At 43.1% G+C, this 22,714-nt stretch overlaps 1 protein-coding gene across 2 annotated transcripts in view; it reads left to right on the forward strand.

Moving 5' to 3' along the window:
- FRAS1 (Fraser extracellular matrix complex subunit 1) overlaps positions 1-22,714 on the forward strand; it is a 534,964-nt gene that overhangs the window by 442,660 nt on the left and 69,590 nt on the right. For both annotated transcript variants that reach the window (XM_070791638.1, XM_070791639.1), the window contains 9 exons: positions 2,750-2,938; positions 4,347-4,466; positions 4,995-5,174; positions 13,525-13,649; positions 13,934-14,074; positions 15,924-16,151; positions 18,740-18,853; positions 20,545-20,695; positions 21,987-22,146. In XM_070791638.1, coding sequence (XP_070647739.1) covers positions 2,750-2,938; positions 4,347-4,466; positions 4,995-5,174; positions 13,525-13,649; positions 13,934-14,074; positions 15,924-16,151; positions 18,740-18,853; positions 20,545-20,695; positions 21,987-22,146 — 1,408 coding nt within the window. The remainder of the gene's footprint in view (positions 1-2,749; positions 2,939-4,346; positions 4,467-4,994; positions 5,175-13,524; positions 13,650-13,933; positions 14,075-15,923; positions 16,152-18,739; positions 18,854-20,544; positions 20,696-21,986; positions 22,147-22,714) is intronic.

Genomic DNA, 22,714 nt, shown 5'->3' on the forward strand with positions numbered 1-22,714 from the left:
CCATGTCAGCAGTGTGGGAGGATCTTGAACTGAGTGTGTAGAGTTTAGGGAGACCTGTTGTTTGGGGGACACTAAGCATTGTGAATGACAAGTGTGAAATCTCTGAAGCTCTTTGGACCAGATGCCTGTGTCTGTGAATCTGAGGAAAGACTGAGAAGAGTTTATAGTATTTCCAGGGTCCTCAAAATATTCATTTATCCAACCACTTGTAGGTCCCGATCTCTTAGAACATTGACATTGCCCAACCAACCCTACAGAAACAAACAACAAAATCTAGCAGGATTTTCAACATGCTCCTTTTTTTTTTTTTTTTTTTTTGAAGTCATGGAGAGGCAATTGGGAAGTCATCATGCACTAGGAGAGATTATACCAGTGATTAAGAACCATTAGATACGGTGTTCTAGGATCTAACATTCACAGTTTGCTGGTGAATAAACAACACTGAAGGACCTGTGATAACTGTGGGTCTTGGAGTCACTTTGCAGTAGGATGTTACTTATAGAGAGTGGACCTTTGGTCCACAGAGCATCTATATCACACTGGACTTCTGTTTGCTTGTCTGTTCTTAGTTTCACATGTATTTTGTAGTGAAAAATATTTGGTAGAATGGTATTTGAAAATATGGAGATTCCCAAAGGTCTCAAGTATTAGCGCTGGGACTTAACCTTGCCCTATTTACAAGTTAATAAGTTGACCTATTACTCTTTCATGGATCCCGGTCAAACACATGAGATTCCTTGTTGTTTTTATTTAGTCCCTAAATCATGTCTGACTCTGTGACCCCGGGGGCTGTAACCTGCCAGGCTCGTCTGTCCATGGGATTTCCCAGGCAAGGATGCTGAAGTGGGTTGCCATTTCCCACTCCAAGGCAATCTTCCTGACCCAGGGATCAAACCTGCATCTCCTTGATTGCAAGCAGATTCTTTACTGCTGAGCCACTGGGGAAGCTGAGATTCCTTGGTCAGTAATAAAGTACTCTGTGACAATGCCTTGCAAGTCCCACAGGGGCAATGCCGAGGGCCCAGACGAATACATTTGTGTGCAGGGTGATGAATTGCAGAAGAAGAACCCTGAGCTTGGGAACTCTCCATGTTATAGTAGCGATAAGCAAACCTGATCTGTGTCCCAGAGGAAGACGTCACCTCCTCCCTCAGGGATGCTGGCTGAGAATGGCCCAGAGGACAAGAGGTCAAACCTTGCATTCTTGGCATTACCCAGCACAAACATACAGAGACGCTCAGGGCCCATGGCAGACTGTCACTCTACAGACCAGATTCTATTACGCATGAGTAACTAACTAGGACCTCCTTTATCAGAATTCACTGTTTTAATGTGAAAAGTGGGCTAGAGAGGAGAACAAAGAGGAAGGCCCTGAGAAGAGGTGCTTGCCAGGAGGGACAGTCCCAGGTGGCTCAGTGGTAAAGAATCCGCCTGTCAATGCAGGAGACTCCAAAGATGCATTTCGATGGGGTCGCAAAGAGTCAGACATGACTGAGCACGCACACACGCACTCTGCCTTGCCTCTGTCCCCAGCACCTGGGCAGTCTTCCAGGACCCAGCATTCAGGTCTCTCTGCTCTGTGTCTCTCATCATAGCCTCTATCTTGAGGAACAGTGATTCTGACTATTCAGTGTGAGACGGCAACTAGATATGTTTGTGAGTTTGTGTAAAGCTGTTTTATGTTTTTGTTTTTTTTAATGATTTGGTGATCCTTAAGAAAGTAAATAAATTAGGTTCAAGCTGATCTCATTGTCGTTCTGAGAGTCATTTACATCACAGAGCTAGAAGTTCAGAACATAGATTTAGGTACTAACTGAAAAGTCAAGGGAGAGAGCGATCATGTGCAGAGTAAAATTGGATCAGAAGAAAAAGGGGCTCAGATCTAAACTCAAGGTAAAAGTCACCCAGCCGTGTATGACTCTTTGCGACATCATGGACTATACAGTCCATGGAATTCTCCAGGCCAGAATACTGGAGCGGACAGCCATTCCCTTCTCCAGGGGATCTTTCCAACCCAGGGATCAAACCCAGGTCTCCCACATTGCAGGCAGATTCTTTACCAGCTGAGCCAAACTCAAGGGGTGATTAAAAAATTGGGAAGTTGGGACTATTCACTTAGGGAAATTAAAATGTATTCAGCTGGAACCAGAAGGGCAAGCAGCTGATATTTTCTTTTTATTTTAAGGAAGGAAATTATTTTATTTATTTATCTGGCTGAGCTGGGTCTTCATTGTTTCATGTGGAGTTTGCAATATGCGGGATCTAGCTCTCTGACTGGAGAAGGCAATGGCACCCCACTCTAGTACTCTTGCCTGGAGAATCCCATGGACGGAGGAGCCTGGTAGGTGGCAGGCCATGGGGTCGCTAAGAGTCGGACACAACTGAGCAACTTCACTTTCACTTTTCACTTTCACGCATTGGAGAAGGAAATGGCAACCCACTCCAGTATTCTTGCCTGGAGAATCCCAGGGACAGAGGAGCCTGTTGGGCTGCCGTCTATGCAGTCGCACAGAGTCGGACACAACTGACGTGACTTAGCAGCAGCTCTCTGACCAGGGATCAAACCCTGGGCCACTATATTGGGGAGCATGGAATCTTGGCCACTGGACCACCTCGGAAGTCCTATAGCTGATACTTCCTTAGATCGGGGAGTGTGTGATAATTTTAGTCTCCAGTCTCCTAAAATCATTTGACCTGCTCTCCAGAAGCAAAAATGGGGAAAGACCTAGTCTCTCCCATTCTCTTCCAGGGTCCGTAGCAACCATCACAGATCGGCACTTGAAAGTGACGGCTCCTGACTCAGATGACCACCAGGTGATGTACATCTTAAAGGAAGACCCTGGAGTAGGGCGCCTGCAGATGGTAAAGCGTGACAGCCTGGAGCAGATCTCCACTAGAGGCCCCATCCAAAGTTTCACCCAGGCTGACATCAGTCAAGGTCAGGCACTTCTCCTACCCAGACTTCCAGAAACTCCACCCCCTGTAGTCAAATGGGAATTGGTGCTTGGTAGCCAATGGCAGCAAACTGCACACTCTTGTTTTGAATTAAGAGCTGAGTTATAGCTTCATTTATTCTTACTTGTCTCCTCAGTTTTTTGGTTTGAAAAAAAACTTTCCTTCTTGACTAAAATGTTCTCATGCTTTGACATAGCCTTGATGAAACTGAGGGCTATTATAGAGGAAAAAATCATTTTGACTTGCTGTGATGCTAAAAAGTGTATGAGAGAGAGAGAGAAAAAAGAAGTGAATTGGGATGGATTAAGGTGAAAATTATGCCTGCCTTAGGTGAACAATTTATATCTCTCTCCAGCTCCCCAAAGAGCACAAGTTAATGAACTAAGCAAAATGGAAGGGCATAAATCGGAGCTGCCTCAGGGAGATTACATAGCTCATCCCTTCTCCAGGAAATGCTGATGTCATGTGAAAGCATAAATGTTAAATGCTACGTAGTTACCGTACAGTGCTTTCAGGGATAAGAAAGGAAAAGAAGTTACATATTGAGAGGGAAGTAATCCAATGTCAGGTGATGATGTGCAATTTCCGTTTAGAAGTGGAAGCATGCTCCCCTAGGACCAGAATACAGGTCCTGTCTGTGCACTCATGCCTAGAATTGATAGCAGCCCAAATATCATTGGACCTGTCTGTACTTTAGTGAAGGGAGTGGAATAATTCCTTAGTTATTCCTTGCTTCGGTGTCCCTTTTTAGAATATGAGAGCAGGGACTTCTTCCCAGATGTTTGGTTATATTTACATTGCTAGATCCTTATAAGTAATGCTATGGTTTAACAAAAATATAACATATTGGGTTTTTCCCTTTGGGTCCAATTGACGTCTAGGTAGAGTTTATTCATTTTATCTGTTTCTTTGTTGATTGGTTATATCCCACGCCTTTCCTAAAATGATTTAAGACTGGGAAGCGGGAGTGACACCTTAGGGGAGCATGTGGTCTGTGCCTCTCTGTCCTCCTGCCCTGTGACATGGATAGATAACAGGGCTGCACCGGTGATGTGGGTCTGGTCAGTGCCCATTTCCACATGGGCAGTTTTGCTGACCTCGTGATTCATGAGGCTTCCTTGGAGCCTTCCACGGATGCTGAGCCTCAGCTGTAAGCAAAGCCACTTGCTGCTTAGGGTGATTTTATCATGAAGTCACTGATGATGAGGAAGTCACTAGACGAAAGGGAGGAAATGAAAACACTAGACTAAAATGTCAAAGGCAATATCAAAGTGAGAGGGGGGGTAATTGATTCATTGGTGTGAATACCCATTGAATTCTCACCTGATATTTCAGAAATAAGGCCAGAAAACACAAAATAGCAAACTGTGATCTTCTTGTCCTTGTTATAGGCCTTATAGAATACAGTCATGGAAAAGGAGAATCTGGTGGGAACTTTGCTTTTAAATTTGATGTGGTTGATGGAGAAGGCAACAAACTGATCGGCCAGTCATTTTCCATCAGTGTTTCAGGTAAGGGGGCATTGGGTGTTTGAAAGTTCTCCAGCAGTTCTGAGGTCATGTGGTGCATACCTTGAGGCCTGAGCCTTTTTTTTACGGGCTTGTGTGGAAATCTGAAATCCTCTCAACTCTGTTGTGCAATGCTGTGGCTTTTTGATATACTCTCTGAGAGTCAGACCTGGGGATTATGTTGATTATTTTGATTATTTTGATTTTACTCCTGGACACTAGGCCCAGAATTGAAAAAAAAAGGAAGCGTAAAAGGCTGCTGTTGTTGTCAGTCTCTAAGTTGTGTCCGACTCTTTGTGACCCCGTGTGCTACAGCGTGCCAGGCTCCTCTGTCCTCCACTACCTCCTGGAATTTGCTCAAATTCCTGTCCATTGAGTCGATGGTACTATCTAACCATCTCATCCTCTGCCACCCCCTTCTCCTTTTGCCTTCAATCTTTCCCAGCATTCGGGGTCTTTTCCAATGAGTCAGTCCTTCACGTCAGGTAGCCAAAGGATCACATTTCATGTTACTCTTTCTGACATTTTCAGAAGACAAATCCCCACCAGTCATCATCACCAATAAAGGGCTGTTCTTGGATGAAAACTCGGTGAAGAAGATCACCACTCTGCAACTCTCTGCCACTGACCAGGAGGCGGAACCCACAGAACTGGTCTACCGAATCACCAGAGAGCCCCAGCTGGGCCGCCTGGAGCACACAGCATCACCAGGTAAGCCCATCGTCTCTGACTTCATCAGACCAAAGCTGGGATTTAGTAAGTGCCGGGGGCAGCATATCATGTGTATACATTCACCTCCAGCCTGCCTTTGTTAGTATGTATTTCTGGCATCACTATTTCTGGCCATTGTATACTGCCTTGCATTATACTTAGAGTACAGTGTACTCCATGCTTACTTGCTGGAAGTTGATTTGATAATTACAATTTGATGTAAACAGTCTTGTCTCCAACACTAGAATTCAACACACAGAAAGTGAGCATGCATATTGAATAAGACCCTGGTTCAGCTGCTACAGAGGAAGAAAAAGAGATGAATGAGACATTACCCCAACCATTAGAGTCTTCTGTTGGATGAGATAAGGAGCGTTTGCATATAACCATATGTAAGGGAAGAAGATGGCAGGTGTTTTAAGAACTGTATAAACCTGCCATCCTAGGAGTTCGAAAGCAAAAGAGGTGATATCAGATGAGAAGGTGCTCAGAGGTGGTGTTTAAGAGTGCCCTTGAAAGATAGAATTTGGGCTGACAGAAATTGTGTTATTTCCAGAGATAGGAACAGCATGTGGACTCATTCCAAAAATTATGAGTGGGCCAGTTTTGCTAAAGCATATATTCTGAAAATAGTAGTAGATTGGGTTCATGGGTAGACTGAGATTTTATGATGGGTCTTCAGAGTGGCGATCAGTAATCCCTATTTAATTCAATAGGCAATAAGGAGGCCCTGCAGAATTTTGAACAGGGAAGGGAAGTGAATTCCTCCAGTGTCCAATAGGATAAACTAAAAGAAAGGAAGAGAAAGGAGACAGTGACAGTAGGTAAAAAGTTTAGCATTTGGCCAGATGGGAGCTAGTGAAGCCTCTGGCAGTGGGGCAGCCTCCACGTGGGAATAATAAGATGAAAATAATAAAAGAAATTACACCTGCTACCTAGTAAGTATCCAGTAAACACTAGTTGGTGGAAGGAAAGAGTTAATTTCAGGAGGAGAAACTATAGAATTTGGCAACTTGAACAAATGTGAAAGACAGGAGATATTTGCTGAAAAAACAACCTGAAGGTAGAATTTATTTTGTCCATCACAGGAGCAGTGTCAGCTTGCAGGAGATTTAGATCATTGGTTTTCTTTGGATTTCAGGTTACAGATTTTTCTTTCATTCAACCAGGGAAATAGCAGAATAGAGGAAGTACCTGCCCTGATGCTGGGGGTCAGACGGTAGGCAAACAAGCAAGTATATATATCATGTCAGTGGTGATGAGTTAGGGAGTGAAATGAGGGCATTCCTGGGGTACAGGGACCAATGAGGTGAGGGAAGGCCTCCTAATAATAAGATGACATTTGAGCCGAGATCTGAAGAATATAAGGGAGCCAGCCATGCTGACATATAAGGAAAGAACATTCAGCATCTTTCCAGGGCATCGGCAAGTATCAACATCCTGAAATGGGATCAGCCAAGCGCATCACGTTCCAGTTGCAGCAAGGAGACCAGTGTGTCTGGGGTAGAGTGTGTAGGGGAGAAAGTGAGGGTGGGTGAGCTAGAGGGGGATATGGTGGAAAGGGTGAGGGAGGCAGACCGTGTCTGGGTCCAGCATGATGATGGGGGAGAGAGTGTGTGTGTGTAGGGGTGGGGCACGGGGAAGGCTGAACAGACTGGTCTGAATCCCTAATGCAAATTAAAGCCCATGCCCTCCCCTTTTGTCCCCAAGTTCCTGGGGGCAGTGTGTAGATCAGCATTCCCAAGACCTTGGCTTCAAGAGATATTTGATAACTAATTCATGAGCTAATTGCTTCTGCCAGAATTCTGTCAGGTTGCTGATTGTATCTCTCCAAAGATGAAAGGGCAGACTCTTGGCTGTTGTGTTGGGGCAACTGCAGTTACACTTTACAGTGCTCCAAAAGGCTTGGAGCATCATGCAAGGCCCTGCCAGCTACTGGTGAGACCCTGGCTCTTCTCAGCTGTGTCACGTCCTGGGGGAGGTGGCTCCAAATTTGCCTTTTCTGTTTTTTGCAGTCTCCACCTTCTCTGGGCTTAAATCCGGATGCCAGTACCAAGCTAGCACTGCTCAGGGGGCCACCCATAACAGATCCCCCTTCTCCCTCCTCTTGGGAAAGCAGACTCTAAAACAGAGGGAGGCGTGCTTCCCTGCCCTCTCCACCAGGCTTGACTTCCTCATCTACATGCTCTCCCGTGCCCACCAGTTCTTCTCAATCCTCCTGTTTTTAGAAATTCTGAATAGACCTGATAAGACGATCTTTACTCCTGGAGGGCCCTGTCCATTTTTAATGAGCAGGACTTCCCTTCCCATCCCCTACTACCAGCCCTGCTGTCCATTCTAGAGAATCTAGTCAGCGTTCTCTCTTTCCCTGTCTCCCCTAAGTGGAACTGGATTCATGAATTTGATTCTTTTTAAATGTCAAATGTTTCCCTTCATAGGAAGTCCATGTTGATTACGGGTCACCCTCTCAGAAGGCAGTTGGCTCCAGCTTGGAGAAAACCACTTCATCCCATTTGTCTCAGGGGATGAGGATTGGTCTACTGGGTGCCAGAGCCTCTTTCCAAAAGGAGCAGAACAGCTTTTAGACCCGTGTCTCCATGCAGGCGCTGAGCTATTTGGGGACTGGAGGCCCCTGGGAATTCTCATTTCCCACCAGTGCTTGCAGACATCCTCTTGATGGTTAACTGTGAAATGGATTTAGTCTTATGCCAGCTCTCTTAGTCAGCTGATTGTTTTCTTTAGATAGAAAAGGTGTGAAGGTCCTCTCTTCTTCCCCCAAGGAGACACAGGGAGCCATGTGCATGGGGGAAGACAGACACGAGATCCCTACCATGGAGGAGAGCTGCATTAAGCTTGAGTCCCTGTGTGGGCTCCTTGCAGGGTTGAGGGCCCACAACCTCATGTCAGGGACCCTAAGAACTCTCTTATTCTTTTCATTTTGGGGGCTGTGCTGAGCAGCATACGAGATCTTAGTTCCCTGACCAGGAATCGAACCTGCTCCCCCCACAGTGGAACATGAAGTCTTAACCCTGGACTACCAGGAAAGTCCCAGGACCCTCTTATTCTAAAGAAATCAGAGTAAGGAGTTACATTATCAGGATAGAAAGTAAGCTTCTGGGGAAAAGCAACTCCAAAATACAGTACCTTCCATAAGTTTATTTTCACTCACAGCAAAATCCAGAGGCAGGTGGTTCAGTGACCCTCCACGTGAGGCTCCCATCTCTGGTCCAAGGTGACTTCTGTATTGTCAGCATCCCCAGCCAGCAGCTGGCAAGAAAAAAAGAGTGGCGTCCACATCCATTTCTTCTTTAGGAGAATTGCTGGGAACACATCCCTTTTGGTCACATCCTAAGAAGAAGGACATAGCCACACAAGGCTATGAGGTAGCTGGGAAATCTAGACCCTAAGTGGACATCCAGTAACTTAACTAATAAACAGCAGTTGTATTTTAAAGTCAGAGAGCAATAATATTGAACATAGCTATCTCCAGCACACACTGGTTCTCCCCTTCCCCAGACATTTACTGAGTAGCTGCAGCAGGAGAAAGCTTGGGTCTTGGAAGTGGAAGACATATAAGCAAATATCTGCAAGTGTATGTTGGTAGCTGTGACAGCACTGTGTGAGGATGTTAGGAGTCAAGGGGCTGCGAGTGAGTCAGTGAGCGCTTTACCTAAGGTATTCCTTGGCTTCCTATCTCAGCCTCTCAGGATTGTGACACCAACCAAAATTGAATGCACCTGGTGCCTTAGTTCAGGTCCTTCTGAGAGCAGAGGTGCATTAGTCTGCTGGAGCAGCAGTCATAAACAGCTGCTTAAACAGCAGAAGCTTAGAGTCTCACAGATGCAGGGGCTGGAAGTCCAAGATCAGAGTGTCAGCAGAGTTGGTTTTTCCTGAGGAAGACTCCATTCTAGGCCTCTTTCCTAGGCTCATAGATGCCTGTCTTCATGTTCACATGACATTCTCCCTGTATGTGTATGTATGTGTATGTCTGTGTCAAAACTCCCTCTTTTATAAGGACATTGGTCAAATTGGTTTAGGGCCCATCCTAATGACCTTACCTTTTAAAAATAAATAATTTTATTTAATTGTTTATTTTTATTTTTTGGCTGTGCTGGATCTTCATTGCTTCATGGGCTTTTCTCCAGTTGTGGCAAGTGCGAGCTACTCTCTAGTTGCATTGTAAAGCCTCTGTTTGTGGTGGCTTCTCTTTGTTGTGGCGCTTAGGCTCTAGGGTGCATGGGCTTCAGTGGCTGTGGTTCCTGGGCTCTAGAGCACAGGCTCAAGAGTTGTACCCCATGGGCCCAGTTGCTGTGCAGCCTGTGGGATAATCCTGGATCAGTATTGAATCCGTGTCTCCTGAATTAGCAGGCAGATTCTTTACCACTGAGCCACTACAGAAGACCCGGCCCCAGTGACCTAATCTTCACAAATTACATCTGCAGTGATTCTATTTCCAAATAAAGTCACATTGTGAGGCACTGAGGGTTAGGACATCAGTGTATGAATCTGGGGGGATACAATTCATTCTGTTAACAGGAGGCTTGGAAGAAAATCAGAAGCAGAGAAGCTGAGAGTCTACCCAGCATGATCTTGAGGTGGGAACAGACAATAGGCACAGAGCCATCCACAGCTGCACTGAAGAAGGAGAGCCAGGGCCATTTCCTGACATCCGATTAGGAAGGCAATTTCTTCAAAGATGCTTTATTCTCACACCACTTCCTTGCCCTGGACTGAACTTTCTCTAACATACTGGCCCTCCAGGGGAGTTAGAAAACTGACAGGGTTAATGTGGATCTCCATAATGCTGCCAGATACATAGGTTAGCCAGAAGGTTGGTGACTGAAAACACCTTAGATGGGATTAAAAGCCTTCAAGATATTTCAAACAGTAACTACCTGCTGTGACAGTCAGTAAGGACAATATGTTATTAGAAGCAGCATCTTGCCAGGTGAGTGAACAGCTGAAGCCTTCCAATAGCCAATTAGCAACAGCTAAAAAAATGTTTTAAGTGTATAGAGATTGAGAATCTCTGCTTAATAGGACCTCTTAGATAGTAATTGTAGTCAATGGACTAAATTCATTCACCAAATATGTTTTGAGAACCTCCCTTATGCTGGGTGGTATTCTCGGTGCACATTAGTGAAGAAACAGCAAAAATCTTTTCCTCTTGAAGCTTACCTTCTAATGCAGCTTGTTACCCTCTGGCACTTAATTATGGCTATCATTTAAATCATAATACTAAATACCACCATCAAAATCAGCATTTCAGATAAGAAAGAGGTTATAGCCAGAAAATTACCCTATGACTCAAATTTTTTAAAAAAATTTGCAGTGGTGATATTTCAATGGTAGAACTATGAGTGGTTTGTGATTCTTTACTTTTCTGTGTTTCTCACATTTTCTTTAATACTCATTTATCACTTTTATTTGACAAAAATTTAAAGGATAAGGGTGAAATCCAAGCGGTTCCTTGTCTAGCCCAAAACAGCTAGATAAGTTTTATCAAAAGCACTCCTAACAGAATGAAAAATATTAAATATATATATAATCTCATTTCAATATGTAATCAACATAAGATAAAGAAGAACTTGCAGCAGGCCTAAACATTGGAAGTGAGCAACCTTGAGTTCCAGTCTCAGCACTGCCCTCTTATTAACTGTTACCTTCAGATGGGTCACATTTCTTATCTATTAGTATCTATTCTTATCTTATTAGTATCATAATCTAGAAAAATGATGCCAACCCTGACCTGCCAGAGCTGGCTGAGATAAGAAAAAATGATCTGGGTACTTCCATGGTGGTCCAGTGGTTAAGAATCCACCTTGCAATGCAGGAAACGTGCGTTTGATCCGTGGTCGGGAAACTAGGATCCCACATCTAGGCAACTAGAGAGAAGCCTGCCAACTGCAACAAAGACCCCTGTGCCACAACTAAGACCTGACACAGCCAAAAATTAATGAAATTTTAACGTATTTTTTAAAAAATCCATATAAGCAAATTTGAAACAACGTTCTGCACATGGTAAGTGCTCAGTGTTTGCTAGATTGAATTGGAAAAGATCCACTAAGACCACTCATGTACTGCCAGTGGGAATATAAAATAGTACTTTGCTTTGGAAAATAGTTTGGCCCCTTCCTAAAAAGTTAAGCATACACCTTATATGCATTCCTACTGTCCCCCTCTTAGCAATTTACGCAGGAAGAATGAAAACTTCCACACAAAGACTTGTGCACAAGTGATCGTAGAAACTTTAATTGTAGAAGTCCCAAACTAAAAATAACCTAAATGTCCATGAACAGATAAATAGATAAACAATCTTTGATAAAACCATCCACTGGAATAGTACTTGCCAATGAAAAGGAATGAACTGTGAATACATGCTACAGTATGGATGAGTTATGTTTAGCAAAATAATCATGCTAAATAAATAAGAAGTCATTCATCAAATAGTATATACTGTATGTTTCTGTTTATTAAAAAATTTAGAGAATATGCCAACTAATCTATAATGACTTCATTTGCTTCTTTGGGATGGAGTGGAACATAGGAAAAGAAGGGATGGAAGGGTTACAGAATGTCAGAAACTTTTGGGGTGATGGAAACATTTCACTATTTTGATTGAGGTGATGGTTTCATGGACCTAACAAAGATAATATAAACTTATACTTCAAATATGTATAATTTATTATACATCAATTTCCTCTCAATAAAAAATGTGAAAAAATAAGAAGATTAATCTCAGTACTTCCTTCTCAAGAGGAAAGGAAATCTATCACCTTTTTAAAAAATTGTTAAAAAAATAAGAAGATTAATCTCAGTACTTCCTTCTCAAGAAGAAGGGAAATCTATCACCTTTTTTAATCAGTCTTAGAGTTTCATAAAGGGAATAGTGAATTAGGTGACCAGTTGATCATGAGAATCCACACAGGTGTTTCCTCATGAGCTGTGAGAATGGATTCACAGCAGGGGAAGAAGTTTAAATTTCTCTGTGTATCCAGTCTGAAGTTATTAAATTTTTAAAGAATGGTATGAATTTCTGTCCAGAACCCAAGATGAAACATAAAATGAGGGTGGGGGCCACATTTTTGCCTGCCAAGAGCTGGTCTAGTAAGCACAGAAATATAAATGCCTCATCAAAAAATTTATGACTCAATATTCAGGAGGCTATTGTATCTGAATGACATTTCAGATGATAAACAAAGATGCAAATGTTAACCACGCTGGTTGATGTGTTTTATTTTTAAGATAAAAATATGATATTAATATCACAGTTAAATGTAAAATAGTCAAAGTAGAATCTCTTTGTTTTTTTTTACAGTAAAGACTAACTGGTTTTGCTAGGATTAACAGTGACAAATATAAATAATAAATTCCAGGAAGCAGCAAATGAATTTCAGGACCAAAGCAAAGGACTGGATTAAATAAATGAATACTCTAACACCCAGAATCAGAAAGAGAAAATTTGTGCTGAGAGATTTAAGGATATGATTTTGTTTCAGACTTGTCTGGCACCTGGGGATGGACCCCAGGAGCCCTAAGATAGAAGCAAGAATTTGGGGCTGTTTTGCCAAATGTTGTTGAGTATTTGGAAAGATAGAGATATTATTCATTGGTGGCATACCTTGGCATTATTTAAAAATCATTTCAGGTTTTGTTTTTAACTTTAAAATGACTCTGAAAAATAGTTTTCTCTGTATCACATTTTTAAAAGATACTGGTAGGTCATTTGAGAGTTGAGAAAGAATGATTGCTCAAACTCCAAAGTCATGTGGTAAGTTTTGTTACTGCCATCTTGGCCAAAGTGGTATATAAGAAGCTAGAATCATAAAACTGAGAATGAAAGAGACCTTGAAGAATATCCGATGAAATTAAGGCTCACCAATCTCAGAAAAAAGGTTGTGTGCAGCCAAGCCCTAGGACCCCAGTGTTTCAACACTAAGCCATCACACAATATTCAAAATTAGGGCAGGTTTTCAGAAAGGACTATGAGGCGATGGGGGATGTAAAACTTCAGAGCGAGGAGTCTGGCAAAGAAGGCAATGGCTCTACCTTTCACAGTTTGACCTGCATACATAAACCCCAAGAGAGAAGAGAGTAACATTTATTGAGCACCAGCTATTGCCTTGGCACAGGGTAGAAGCCTAGATAATTAACACATGTTCCCACAGAACATATGCTGTTGCAGAGAAAACACACAGACAGCTCTAACCCAAGGTCTTAGAGGGCAGCACATTGATACTGTAAGAAAAGGACAAAGGACTCTCTCTGGAGACAGTGTGACATTTCCCTTAGCTGAGAGAGCCATGACTCGCCTCTTGACACCCTTTCTCTGGTTCTCGTCTTTTGCTAGGCATCCAGATTAGTTCCTTTACGCAAGCTGACCTCACTTCAGGAAACGTTCAGTATATCCACTCCAGTGAGACTGAGAAGCATTCAGATGCCTTCAGCTTTACGCTCTCTGATGGAGTCCACGAGGTGGGTGAGAAACTCGCTTCCCTCCTTGATGGGTATCAATTCAGCGTCCTCTCCTTTAACTGGAGGGCCCGGAGCCACCATTGTTGAGAGAGCTCCATTTCCCTCTACTCTCAGCCCAGGACAGAGGCAAAGAGAACTCTGTCTTGCCAAAAAGAATTCACCTCTGGGTTCCTGGTCAGTCAGTCATGTCAGGAACAGTGTGAAAGGGAATGCAGAGAGCGTCTGCCTTCTCCTCGGGTGGCTGCTGGGGACAGGCGGCCCACCTGCACTTTTCCGCCCTGTAGGTGACTCAGACTTTCCGCATCACTCTTCGCCCTGTGGATGACTCGCTGCCCCACGTGCAAAACTTTGGGATGCGGGTACAGGAGGGTGTGAGGAAGACCATCACGGAGTTTGACCTTAAAGCGGTGGATGAAGACACAGAGGTAGGAGTGCTCCCCTGGCCTCTCTGGTCCAATGAGATGCCTGTTGCTTTGTGACAGTAGATCCCAAGGGTGGGGCGAAGGATGGGGGTGAAAGTAATACAAGCATCCTCAAAGGATTAAAAAGCAGAACATACCATGGCCTGCTGGAAAAAAAAAGCTAATACATTTGAAATAAGTTGTTTTTAAACTCTTTTGGAAACCCTAAATACATTTATCCTTTCCCACAATTGCATGTTAACAATCATGTTAACATTCTGATTTTGATTATGATCCACAGAAAATTAGGTCGATGGCATTTTATCCAATTTTTATTACTCCCTATTATTAATGAACAAGGATTTTCTCTCCGCTACACTTTTTCCTCCTTCATCGAGACTTCACTGGATGACAACTAATTATTGCAGTGTGAACATTCTCAAAGAACCAGGCTTTATCCGTTAGAACAGGGCATGTCGAGACTAAACTCCTCCTCTCCTAATGCTTTCCAATTAAAGAACCTAATATTCTGACATGATTTAGCTCCCATTAAGGGTACCACTCACTTATTAATTAGTTCTATGTATGCCCTTCCCTGTGCCAGCATGCATTCGTTTATTTATTCATTCTTTCAGCAAGTATTTATTACCAAGGTCAGCTCTAGATGCTAAAGACAGCACTATGAACAAAGCAGATCAAAGTGCTAGCCTTAGGGAGTTTACAACCTTTGGTTAGGGGGACAGATGATAAAGAAAGAAAGAACATAGACTATAGTGTCAGGTGTGATAAGTGCTAGAAATAAAAATAAAGTGACATGAAGGTGACAGAGATTGATGCGTGTGCTGTTTGAGGCACAGGTCAGGGAAGTTTTCTCTGAGTGGCTGATACTTGAGCAGAGATAGGAAGAGAAAGAGCAGACTGTGCAGTTTCTTGGGAGAATACCTCAGGAGGGCAAAAGCCCTGTGATCCAGTGCGCTTGGGACAATTGAGTAGCCAGGCCAAGGGTCTAGACCCCAGTGAACAAGCAGGAGAGGAAAAGGATGAGGCCAGAGAGGAACTGTGGAACCAGGTCACAGAAGACCTTCTTAGCCCAGGTCAGGCCTCTGCATTTTCTTCCAAGATGGTGGGAAATCATTGGAGAGTCCTGAGCAGGATTTTCTTTATCAGTATTTTTCCTTCTCATGTCACTCTAGAAGCAGTTATTAGAAATAGGAAATTTGTGGGATGAATTGAGAGAGTAGTGTTGACATATATATACCACATGTGTAAAATAGCTAGCTAGTGGGAACCTGCTGTAAAATAGGGGGAGCTCAGCTGGGTGCTGTGATGACCTAGAGGAGTGGGATGGGGGTAGTGGGAGGGAGTTTTGAGAGGGAGGAGATATATGTACATAGATGTCTGATTCACTTCGTTGTACAGCAGAAACTAACACAACATTGTAAAGCAATTACACTCCAATGAAAAAAATAAAAATGGGAAGTTATGCTTCTGTTCTGATGCATAGATTCTATGTATGAATTTTGGAAAAGTGTGTGTGCTGGGGGAGGAGAGTGGATGGAAAGGAAGTGAGTGATTTTAAAAGGTCTAGTTCTTACCATCTTAGAGGTTAAAAATTCAAGTTTTCCCCTACGACCCCAAAAGGACAAATTTAAATGTCTTATCTTAAAAACAGAAGGCAGCAGAATATAAGTTAGATTGTAGTAACCAATATAATTTCTCTCCTTAGCTTGATTTTTGGTGTCTATAAAGAAAAGGCAGTCTTTGTCTTATAAAGGTCTTTGGGTTTAACTACCCTTGGCCACCTGTTGGCCACCACTCACACATCTGGCTCCTGATACAGAGTTCCCTTCTCCTCTTGTTGCCTCCACGACAGGCCGAGTCTGTCACGTTCACGGTCGTGCAGCCCCCACGCCACGGCACCATCGAGCGAACCGCCGATGGGCAGCCCTTCCAGCTCACGTCCACCTTCACCATGGAGGACATCTACCAGAGCCGGGTCCGCTACAGCCACGATGGCAGCAACTCCCTCAGAGACCGATTCACCTTCACCGTGGCTGATGGGACGAATCCTTTCTTCATTGTTGAGGAAGGAGGAAAAGAGGTGAGGGGCAGAAACAGCAGAGAGGGAGGCGGAGCACAGCAGGCCAGAGCTTGTCTGGAGGCTGAACATGGCATTTTTAGACAAAGGGTAAACCCACTCCAGTATTCCTGCCTGGAGAATCCCATGGACAGAGGAGCTTGGTGGGTACAGTCATAGCATCACAAAGAGTTGGATACAACTGAAGCAAATTAGCACGCATTTACTCAACACTGCTTGAGTTTTGGTTCTGTCACCTAATTGGCCTTGGACAGATGACTTAACTTCCATAAGCCTCAGCTTTTCGTCTGTACAGTGGGCACAAGGATCATCACTGGCTTCCATTGGTCTAAGGAACAAAAAGATCCATAAAAAATGCTTAACACTATTGGCAAAGACTGAGTACTCACGTAAAAGATGGTCATTATTGTTATTATCACTGCTATTATTTTTCCTTTTCCTTTGCACTCAACCTTTGTTCCTTCCTTTTTTCTTTCATCGGGGTTTTCAATAAGATCACAGGGTTCCAAATCGTCTCCTGAGCCAGTCAGAGCTTTCAGTCTCATGAAGAATTATAGTGGCTAAGAGTATGGCTTTTGCATCTGAAAGACACTGATTTAATTCTGCTTCTGTCACTTACTACCTGAGTGTCTTTGTAAGTCATTTAACCTTTCTAAGCCTTAGCTTCCTTATCTGTACAATGAGGATATCTACTCCCCTGATTACACAAAGCACTTAGCCCACAGGAAACACAAGAAATAGGCAATAAATTGTGGCTCTAATCATCATGGTCGTCACTTTAGGACCAGCTTGTGGAACAAATGAAGTTGCTTTTCTTTTGAGGTCATGAAACTGTCAAGCTTCTCTCTCTTAAGGGAATTGCTCACTTCTAACATTTAGGTGTTCAGAAGAAACTATAAACATCCCCTTTCACTCTCTTCCCTGCAGTTCTACTCTTTTTTAGCGGATTTCCTGCAGCACCATAACCTTCCCCTAGGAATAACTGCAACTCTGATGAAAGGTGGACCCCTGACGTCTCACACAGCTGTCTGACTCAGCATAAGCAGTTTTAATGAGCACGTGATCACACCCTACTGTTTACTTTCAGCATAAGAGAAGGGTCAGCAGCTTCTCCGGCCTGCAGTTTTTTCCCTCCTTTGATGATGAATGATTCTTTGCCTGGCCAGGAAAGATCCTCTGGTGTGCTTTAGAAACCAACAGGCTGTGAGAAGGTCATTCTCAGTTGGCCAAGGTGTCAGTAGGATGGCTCTTGGGATTTCCCTGCCATTTCAGTGTGCGCACTGCATCTCCACCTGGCAGGTCATCACGTTCATTTTCCCTCTCCCATACTGTGGCTGCTTCCCCAGTTCGTTTGACTTTCAGAAGAGGAGAAAAAAAAAAAAAAAGATTTCAGGATGAATCAACAAGAGGGCCACCTCTCTGATAAACATAAAAGGTCACAGCAGGTCTCCGGGGGACCGTGTCATTTTGAAAATGGAAATTATCTGGGAGGGTTGGGGGAGGCTGAAACACCAGTATCTTGCTGCCCTGTCTGCCAGCTTGCTGCCCTGTCTGCCAGCTTATTGTATCCATTCCAAAATGGGGAGGTACTGGACGGGACTCTCCATGTATGTTGTGAATATGCATGTGTATATCTGTGTGGTGATAAAGTCATAAACTGAAATGTCTTTGCACTGTTCTCACACACACTTTTTTGGAAGTGGTGGTGCTGGGTCTCTGTTGCTGTGAGCAGGCTTTCTCTAGTTGCAACGAGTGGGGGCTGTACTCTAGTTGTGATGCATGGGCTTCTCATTGTGGTGGCTTCTCTTGGTGTGGTCTCTAGGGCTCGTGGGCTTCAGCAGTTGTGGCCCATGGGCTTAGTTCCTACACACCATGTGGGAGGAACTAAGGATCGAACCCATGTATCCTGCATTAGCATGGATTCCTAACCACTGGACCACCAAGGAGGTCCTCACAAATGCTTTTATTCTTGATTTCTTCTGCCCCTTTTCCCCATGTGAACAGTTCTTTCTCAAAAAAAGAAAAAAAGGAAATCTTTTCCCATGAACATCTTTTCACATCTAGCAGAATCCTACCTGAAGACCTTAACATTAACTAATTTTTTTTTTTCCTGGCAACGCTGTGCAGCATGCAGGATCCTAGTTCCCCAACCAGGGATCAAACTGCGGTCTGGGAATGCAGAGTCTTAACCACTGGACCTCCAGGGAAGTCCCTGGGATTCACATTTTAATGACGGAAGTTTTACCAAGAGTTATTGAAAGGAAGATATTTTGTTTATTGTTTCACCTTGGGGTCAATATTGAACTCAACTAAAGAAAGCTTAAGTTTGGGAAAACCAACTTCCATAGCAGCTGAAATTCCAGCAAGAGTGCGACTTGTGTCTTGCTTTTCTTCTTATATCATTTCCACTTTGTCAGTCAGCATTATCCCTGAAACCTCAGGAGCCGAGTGGTGATAAGCAATGGAAATTGCTCAGTTGCCTGTTTTGAAGTGTCAACAGATTTCAGGCGTTCCAGCTTCTGTAAGTCCTAGACCTGACATACTTCAGGTATGTGTGAATGATGAGTTTTCTTTTCTGGCTTTCATGACAGATCATAACAGCAGCACCTCAGCAGTTCTGGATAGACATCCTTCCAGTGGATGATGGCACCCCTAGGATTGTTACCAACCTCGGGCTCCAGTGGCTGGAGTACGTGGATGGCAAGGTAAGGCCTTTCCATCTGCTACTGTCTCAGTAACCAACTTGGGCTCTATCCTATTCTTGACAATATGAACAGAACTGTTCAACTTATCCCGCCCTAAGTAAGCTGAGTTCTTAAGATTGCTGAGCTCCATGAATCTGGTGAGAATTGTATTATAGTATAAGATGTTCTTACAGAATGACCTCCAAATATAGTAGCTCAAACAGGATAGAAATTTTTTTCTCACGTAAAGCATGGAAGTGGGGAGGTTAGGGCTCCACGTGACCATTCAGAGATGCATATTCCTTCTGACTTACTCTTCTGCCATCACTAGAGTGTTGCTATCAAAAAGCAGGGCGAAAAACTCTTCAGCTGTTCATCAGTACTGCATACCATGGGAAGAGGAATACAGAAAAATAGGGGGCAAGGAACTTAATTTTAAGCAAGTGATACAGAAATTAAACACATCACTTGCACTCATATTGTTGTAAGAAGAAATTGATCCTATGGCCCTATCTGTTGCATGGAGTGTCTAGCTAGGCAGTTTGGTGCTCAGCTAAAAGTTTGTTGACTAGAAAAAGGGGAGGATGGATTTGGGAAAACTTCTCATACATGCCATAGATGGGAAGGAAGTGAGTTTTTTGGTAGATGAGTATCATCAGAGGATTTCTAGAAATTAAAATTTTTTTCTCCTTTTCGTAAGTTCCAATTGGGTCATTTTAAGATATGCCATAATTCTCACCTGGTACCATGTCAAGCATTAAATTCTCATTTCCACCTAAACACACACAGTTATTCAGCTCAGTTTGGGAACTGGTTTCATACTTTTGTTTGTGGTATTGCCTCTAGGATGTGAATTTTCCCATCTCCATGTCGCTGATGTGTTGGTTTTATGTGTAGAAGTGGTGTTACAGTGTTCCACTGAACTCATTGGGAATTTTAAAATATATGAGACAAAATTAGTACAGATTCCTCTCATGCCCTATTCGAAATTTTTCTCAATACTCAGAATCATCCTATTCTCTTCTTCTCCAACTGGTCTTCCACTTCCAACTCTTACCCTACTGCAGTGACTCTTAATCAGAGTCATCAATGACCTCAGTTTCACCAAATCAAAGATCACTTACATGCCCTTATTTTACTGGGTCTAGTAACAGTCAACAGTGTTGACCATCCTTTTTTTCTCTCAAACCTTTGGTCTCATTAAATATTTGTTGAATGAATAAATGAGTGAATTAAAATTTAGCCAGTATATTTGAGCAGTATTGGGATATTATATATTTGTCTGTCTTAATTTCAAACACTGTAATCAACTCTTATACCGTATAAAGTGGCCATCTTCCCTGGATTGTATCCTTCTTTCAAAGTTCCAACCTTCTTTCAAGGCCAAACTCAAGCCACCCCCATCCCTAATCCATGTGGAATGAATTGTCCTGGCTCCCTAAAACTGTGGTGCAGTCTTTTCTGCATCTCCCACTATAGCACTCACCACAGTTACTTTCCTCGTAAGCCTTTCTTCCCCAAGAAAGAATGAACATCAAGGGCAGAGGCTGGGATGGTTTCTGTCCTCATAACCTCTTCAATCCTGACAAAGTTTTCCAGGCAGTAAATGCACTTAGTAAATCATGGTTGAACTGAATTAAATCTGAGTCAGAGGGTCTTGTTCCTGCTTTATTCCCATCTTAGGAATTAAATTTAATGGGTTTCTATTCCAGGCAACCAACTTGATCACCAAGAAGGAACTGCTGACCATGGACCCGGACACGGAGGACCTGCAACTTGTCTATGAGATCACCACGGGCCCCAAGCATGGCCACGTGGAGAACAAACTGCAGCCTGGCAGGGCAGTGGCTACCTTCACACAGGGTGAGTACTCAGGAGCTGGGCTTCCCTGGTGGCTTAGATTGTAAAGAATTCACATGCAATTCAGGAGACCCAGGTTTGATCCCTGGATTGGGAAGATCCTTCTGGAGAAGGGAAGGGCAACCCACTCCAGTATTCTTGCCTGGAGAATCCCATGGACGAAGGAGCCTGGCAGGCTACAGTCCATGGGGTTTCAAAGAGTTGGATACGACTGAGCAACTAATATGAGAAGTGGGAAGGGTCTGTTCTAACCCCAGTTCCACTACCTCCCTCATCTTTCTCGCAACCACTGCCAGCTGCTTCCCCCGGACCTATTTACAGACAAATAGATCCTTTGGCATCTAACAATCCAACAGTGAAATTTTACTTCTCCTGATATTTTTCCCCTGTTACTCCAAATTATGGCCCCCAAAAAGAAAATTTTTATCTTTACCTGGCTTCCTCAGTTCCCAAATTGCTTTCAGTTTTGACCAAGTTGTTTGGAAAAGATCATGTGATACTTGTGGGTTTGCTTTCAAAACAAAAATAGCCACCAGACTTTATGAAACATCTGTGATCCTGTGTGGTTAAATTTTTTTCTCTAAAGGATTATGGATTTTTTTGTCTTCAGCAAAGAAAGAAAAATCAACATGGGTAGACTGCTCAATAGAATAGTTTCCTGTTTGGAATCACATCAAGCAAACCAATTTGTATTTTAGTTTACTGGAAACTTTTCAGAGTCTTCTAGACTGCTGTTGGGGATGGACCTGATTGGGAAGACACAACTGTGTCTCACAATTTATGTGCCATATTTCCTTTTAATCCCTGTCCATTTTCCTCAATCCGTTTTCTTTCCTAGCCCCATGTTGTCTGTGCCTTGTGAGGGGGATGTTTTAATCCAACCCCAGCTTTTCTCAGTAACACATACCTTCCAAAGAACCTTTATTTTGAAGGAAGTAGGGACAGCTATAAGCATATATGCATGGCAGACGGGGTCAGAGACTTTCCTCTGTTGGCTCTAAGATTTGCTTTAAACTTTCCATAGACATTTATTAAACTGCTTTTTTTTTTGCCAAGACCCTGGGATTGTCATTGTTCAACAGCATAATGGTACTTCTTGTACACAAACAGAATTACAGGATCTTGTTTTAAGATCTGGTAGAAACATTTATTTTTAAGACTACAATCTTTTTTTGTTCCTGGAAAAATAAGTTTTGTCTGTAATCTACTAGAAGAATAAACTGGATGTGTTGGGAGAAATCTATGAGGCTGTCTTTACATCCCCTGGTTAATTCAGTATCTTTTTTTCCCACAGAGGACGTGAACTTGGGGTTGCTTCGTTACGTGTTGCATGAAGAGAAGATCCATGAGATGATGGATAGTTTTCAGTTTCTGGTGAAAGACAGTAAACCCAATGTGGTCAACGACAACATCTTCCATATCCAGTGGTCCCTCATCAGTTTTAAATATACCAGGTACAAGTGCTGTAGGTGTTCATTCTTGAGAAGTGAAACAGGAAAGCAGAGGAAGCCCAGATGAAGCACCTTGGAGGTCAGCTGTAATCATCCAGTCATGATGGTGGGATGATAATAAGAATAGAAATAATAATTGCACCAAATATTTCTTGAATGCCATATGTAGTGGGTACTTGACATACGTCGTCTTGTTTAATGCTTGCAGTTGAGACGAGTAACCTTGTTGCCTCCACAATAATGAAGCAACAGAGACAGAAATAGGTTAAGTAACTTATATGAGGGCTTCCCATGTGGCTCAGTGGTAACACGCCTGTCAATGCAGGAGATGCATGTTTGATTCCTGGGTCGGGAAGATTCCCTGGAAAAGGAAATGGCAACCCGTTCCAATATTCTTGCCTGAGAATCCCATGGACCGAGGAGCCTGGTAGGTTACAGTCCATGGGGTCGCAAGAGTCAGACAAAACTTAGTGACTAAACAACATTAACTTATCTGAAGTCATATAGCTAATAAGCAATAAAGTCCAGTGATCTTAACCATCATGCTTTACTGCTTCTCCTGAAAGTATTT

Source organism: Bos indicus, chromosome 6 (genome assembly GCF_029378745.1).
Source record: "Bos indicus isolate NIAB-ARS_2022 breed Sahiwal x Tharparkar chromosome 6, NIAB-ARS_B.indTharparkar_mat_pri_1.0, whole genome shotgun sequence".
NCBI classification, from domain to species: domain Eukaryota; kingdom Metazoa; phylum Chordata; class Mammalia; order Artiodactyla; family Bovidae; genus Bos; species Bos indicus.